This window comes from Solanum pennellii, chromosome 7 (assembly GCF_001406875.1).
Source record: "Solanum pennellii chromosome 7, SPENNV200".
Lineage (NCBI taxonomy): Eukaryota > Viridiplantae > Streptophyta > Magnoliopsida > Solanales > Solanaceae > Solanum > Solanum pennellii.
This window is the reverse complement of record NC_028643.1, coordinates 76,155,511-76,161,136: the sequence shown is the minus strand read 5'-3', so window position 1 is coordinate 76,161,136 and position 5,626 is coordinate 76,155,511. Positions and strand designations below refer to the sequence as shown.

The 5,626-nt window shown below is 28.4% G+C and overlaps 1 protein-coding gene across 1 annotated transcript; it reads left to right on the top strand.

The window, feature by feature from the left end:
- Window positions 1-4,079: 4,079 nt before the first annotated feature.
- Window positions 4,080-4,883, top strand: LOC107025293 (formin-like protein 20). The gene has a single exon (XM_015226080.1). The coding sequence runs from the start codon at window positions 4,080-4,082 to the stop codon at window positions 4,881-4,883; it is 804 nt and encodes a 267-aa protein (XP_015081566.1).
- The last annotated feature ends 743 nt before the right edge of the window (window positions 4,884-5,626 follow it).

Below are 5,626 nucleotides of genomic sequence, written 5' to 3'. Positions count from 1 at the left end.
AATTTGGAAGAAGTATATAAGAAACTATTTATGATATTTTTCTCAATCTAAAGGAGAAACATTGAGGTAATTGGACAATCTTCCTATGACCTCATTTCGTACTTATTTTTTTTTCTCTTTTTTTTTTTTGAGATTTTTTTCTTAATTATTTTCATAAAATATTTTTTAAAAAAAATAAGAAAGAGTAAGCTTTAGGTTTAGCAATCATAAAAATCATATTAGCATGCTATAGCTACAATTTTGTTATTTACGATCCACAACAAATATTGTTTGCACTTTGCTATATATGAAGCATTAAATTTGGTATAAAAGTCGTGGATATCTTTGATTTGTATAAAATCGCAGGCATCAAATCTGGATAAAAGTCGCAGACATCTTTGATTGGCATAAACTCGCAGGCATCTGATTTGCATAAAATCGCAGACATCTGATTTGTATAAATCACACGATTTGTATAAATAAGGTGTTTGTGTCTAGAAAAATTGTATTTGCATATGTCTATGGTTTTTGTGATTGCATATTTGCATAAAATTTGAATTCATATACAATTGAATCGAGTTAAAACAATTTTATTTGTTTATCAAATCTCTCTCTTTATATAAACACAAATTTATATATTGTATTTTGTATAATTTGTGTCATACAAAACGAGAAAGAGAGAAACTCAAAAGAGAACTAGGGAAGAGAAGATTCGTATTGTGTAATTATAAGTGTATAGGACGAATAGATATACATTGTATTTGTATACATAGTTTTATCTCACTTTATACAAACACAAATACAATTTATGCTTTGTGCTTGTATAAAGTGAAAGAAGCGAAGGAGAATGGCGCGTGAGATCAGGGAAACTGGCAAGAGAGATCAGGGATAGTGACCAGCAAGATTTATGGGAAGAGAAGCGAATGGAAAAATGATTGCTACAAACTAGAATTAAATGAAATTATGGTTATAACATTTAATTTAAATTAATAATTTGTTTTTTAATATAATTTTCCCAATAAGAAATTCAATCATATTTACTATTTTAATTTGTTGCCTATAAATAACTTATTTTTTCTTCGTAAATTCACACTTCTCTTCATTCCATTACTTTTATATTCATTAACAACTATCAATAGCTCGTTTTGCAACAATACTTTTGGTTGCTTTGATTTTCATGGTAGTTTGTGTTGTACCATGTTTTGAATCAAGAAAACAATCGAAAAAACATCATGTTATACAATTTCTAGTCTTTGAAACTAGTAATGTTGATTGCAAGTTTAAATCCTTTCATAGTCCTGGAATGGGACATGGTGGTAATCCTCCTTTCAGGTCATACAAAGAGATGTTCACGTCAGTTTAGTACAAGTTCATCAAAATATAGAAGAAAACTTAAGAGAGATGGTCTTATTAGTATAATTTTTGAGTGTTTTCAATTTTTTAGAAACTTATTAATATAATGTATTGTTTTGATATCAATATTCTAAAATTTTGCTATGGCTGAAAGATATATATCTTTTATGGTACATTTCTCATAGTTATTAGATATTGTTCTGCGTAAAGATCCATAAATTATAAGCTATATGTTAGAAAAACGAAGTCGCACCCGTCTTTGACCAAAGATTCTATTTATTTTTTCCTCAATATTTTGACAAATTTTCATATTTTTCTACTTACTTATTATCGTACAATGAATAAAAATATCAATTATACTCTTCTATTTATTGTTATACTTCATGTTGATGGCCTCAAATTTGAAATTCATTGCCAATAAAAGCAAGGGATTTGCCTTCTGGATCGGACTCTTTCCATCGGGCTTGCCTACTGGGTTACCTCTCCTATGTGGTTAGTGGAGATATTGTGTAAGAGCGAGTGTCTTACCTGTATGCAACAAAATGATAGCGCCTGCGGATTTCCTTGTTATAAAAAAGAATATAATAAAAGCATTTGTTTGTGACGAAATTACATTTTTTTAACCACGAAATACATATAATTTTAGAGGCAATTGGTGCCGTCATTGATTGAACAAAATAATTAGTGACGGAATACTTTTAACGGTGTTAATAACCTTTTTAGTGACAAAATCATTCTACTAACTACAATTTTTCTTTTTTACTTCTTTTGACAAATAAATTCGTCACAAATGTTTATACTTTTCGATGTGATTTTCGTCACAAAGGTTAGACGTTTCATCTCAAGTGTTTCAAGATTGGTGGAGTAAATCTCGAGTTAATATCTCAAAAGATTATTCAATTTTGAAAATTTATCTAGCAATGTCACTAAATTTTTGTTTTAAATCAATAAAATTACTTAATTTATGTATTTGTATCAACAAAATCAACAAACTAAATGTATCATTAAAAATAAACTAACATGACAAAATAAATTATTTTTATACATGTAAACCTAAATCCCATAAGAAATTTTACGGGCAAACTTAAGGACCCCCAAACTTAATTAGTGAAAGTAATACTCTTATATTTACTATCTATAATATCATATGAAATTTCCTGCTCTAGATTATCATTTTCCAACAAAAAAAAACTTATCTATTATATTCAAAAAAATTTATGGATTGCACAAATTTTCATAGAGAAGGCATTAAAAACGAAACAAAATAAAAGATCTACACTCATTTTTTTTTTTTGGGAATTTGATTAGAGTACTTGTGTAAAAATAATTTTAATAAGTTTTTTTAAAATTTTATTTATTAGTGGGATTCATGTTAATCTGTTGTAAAAAAAAATATTTATCATATTAGATAGTTTTTAATGATAAATTTTATTTAGTGATTTTATCGCTACAAAACAAAATATAATGACTAAATTAATTCTTTAAATTGATTGATATTTTAAGATATTAACTCGTAAAACACTCTCTCACTTGAATTTATCGGAAGGTGTAATATGAAAATTGAAGGTATAGCGAAAGTAATTAATCTTCACTCCAAACCAAGCAATTAAAATTATCATATAAATCACAATCAAAATCACATTAAATATATTGGATGAAAATCAATGTGCATTTTCAAGACCCTCTTCGTTTCTCTCTAAACTTAAATTTTTAATTTTTCGAAATTCAATATTTATATTAAATTAAATTAAATTATTTTGAATTTATGTTGTGTAAGATTTATTCAAAAGAAAATATTATTTAATAGAATTTTTTATTGTTGTTACGATTTAAAAGTGAAATCTCTAATAAAGGAGTTTCTGTACGAACTGTCGTTCTTATTTTTGAAGTGATATTTCATTTTTATTCTGTAATCTAATGATTTTCAATTTTAGCTCTCGTTTTTTATTTAATAAAGAGATTAAGCTGAATTGTCTTTATCTTAGCCAGAATCAATTTGCTTGGTTTAAGAGCCAATTTGAATTGATTTAAAAGTTGACTAAATCTATTTTAAATTATTAATAACGTTTAAAATAATTTGAAATAAGTTTAAAAGAACTTCTAAAAAGTTCTTATTTTTACTCAAAAATTATTGAAGTTTGATTTTTTATTTTATTTTTTTTGACTTAAAAACTTTTTTTTTTGTCATTCAAAACGGGCTCTAATTGTAGAGAACTTTTACCTTGCTGACATAATTTTATAGGAATTTTTCAGATCTCATTGTAGTGTTCACACAAACATAAAAACGTATTCATCAAATATAAATTTATATCGTATATATCAAAATGTATTTAATTTTATATATTTAAACATGCCATATGGTGAAAGTAAAGTGTAGTAAAAATTATAATTTAAAACATAAGATAAAAAAGATATCTATTTTCTTAAATTTCGTAGAAGTCATCCAAGTGAATTAAGCATATATTAATAATCCAAATAACGTAGAGCAAGAGGTCCAATTAGAGATGGGAACAGCAAACGCCAGCGGCTTAAACTCTCTAGTTTAATTAATCTAGTCCTACACAATTACCCAAAGCAAAACTCTTCTTTTTCATAAAATTTTAATTAATACTAATTAATGAACTATAGTCTTGATTTCTTAAAGGTTTCATCTTTTATTGTTTATAAATAACATTTTTTTTCTTAATAAACTTACATTACTTCTTTTTTATCTTCTTTTTTAACTAGACATCACTCTCCAATCAGTGATGGCTTGTTTTGCAATATTTATGCTTTTGGTTTCTATGTTAGTTTGTGTTGCACCATGTTTTGAAGCAAGAACACAATGGAACAACATGGATAAGGAGGTCACTAACCTTGCTTCTTCGGCCCCATACAAAGAAGGTCATATTTATGGCAACTTGAATACTGGACCTAGTCCTAGAGAAGGACATTCTGGCCCACCTCCTAAAATTGGTAATGTTTATGGAAACTTGAATACTGGACCTAGTCCTGGAGAAGGACATTCTGGCCCACCTCCTAGAATTGGTAATGTTTATGGAAACTTGAATACTGGACCTAGTCCTGGAGAAGGACATTCTGGCCCACCTCCTAGAATTGGTAATGTTTATGGAAACTTGAATACTGGACCTAGTCCTGGAGAAGGACATTCTGGCCCACCTCCTAGAATCGGTAATGTTTATGGAAACTTGAATACTGGACCTAGTCCCGGAGAAGGACATTCTGGCCCACCTCCTAGAATTGATTATATTTATGGAAACTTGAATACTGGACCTAGTCCTGGAGAAGGACATTCTGGCCCACCTCCTAGAGTTGGTAATGTTTATGGAAACTTGAATACTGGACCTAGTCCTGGAGAAGGACATTCTGGCCCACCTCCAAGAATTGGTTATTTTTATGGAAAATTGAATACTGGACCTAGGCCTGGAGCCGGACATTCTGGCCCACCTCCTAGAATGGGTCATGTTTATGGCAACTTGAATACTGGGCCTAGTCCTGGAGAAGGACATTCTGGTCCACCTCCTAAAATTGGCCATGTTTATGGCAATTAATTAATGTGCAAATTTTGATTTTGCAGTAGTATGCAATATATTAAGTACAATATTTTGTGAAAGTTCGTTCATGGTTTTGTATGATCATTTATGAATTAATGATATATTTGATCAATATGTGCTTACTAGTTATTGTTTTTTGCGTGGACTAAAGGTTCCAAAGGTCTTAACTAAATGTTGGAAGAAATATTCATATAAAATGCTTATAATTGATTAGACTTAATATGGATAAACTGAAATACTAAGTGGGACGTTTATTTTTTAATCCATAAAGTTGTTTTAATAATTTTAAACAGTAATTAACAATAATTATGATTTTAGCTGTTTAAGAGAAGTAAATTTTCTTATTTTTATAAAACTATTTTTGATTGAAAATATTTTCTTCTGCAACTGTATACACCATTAACCTCGATCAGTTGAATCTACACGAAGGTATCATAAAATTTAGAAAAAATTACTAAAATACACTACTTTAATTTATTTAATTTCATTAATTCCCTACTGATATATTAAATTACAAAAATTCCTTTTTTTTATCTCAAATGATACTAATTAAATTTTATACATTAAAATATTAAAAAGGCAATATTTACCTTACCAAGGTAAAGCAGAAATTACCTTCCCAATGCATGACTCCTTTCCCCCAAAAAATCACCTTCCCAAAATTACCTTACCAAGATTTCCGCCTCCCCCCAAAAACTTCTCCTAATTTTTTCCCACTAATTTTTTCGTTTATATATAGA

Coding starts and splice junctions, on each gene's coding strand:
- LOC107025293 (XM_015226080.1), top strand. CDS start 4,080: ATGGCTTGTTTTGCAATATTTATGCTTTTGGTTTCTATGTTAGTTTGT.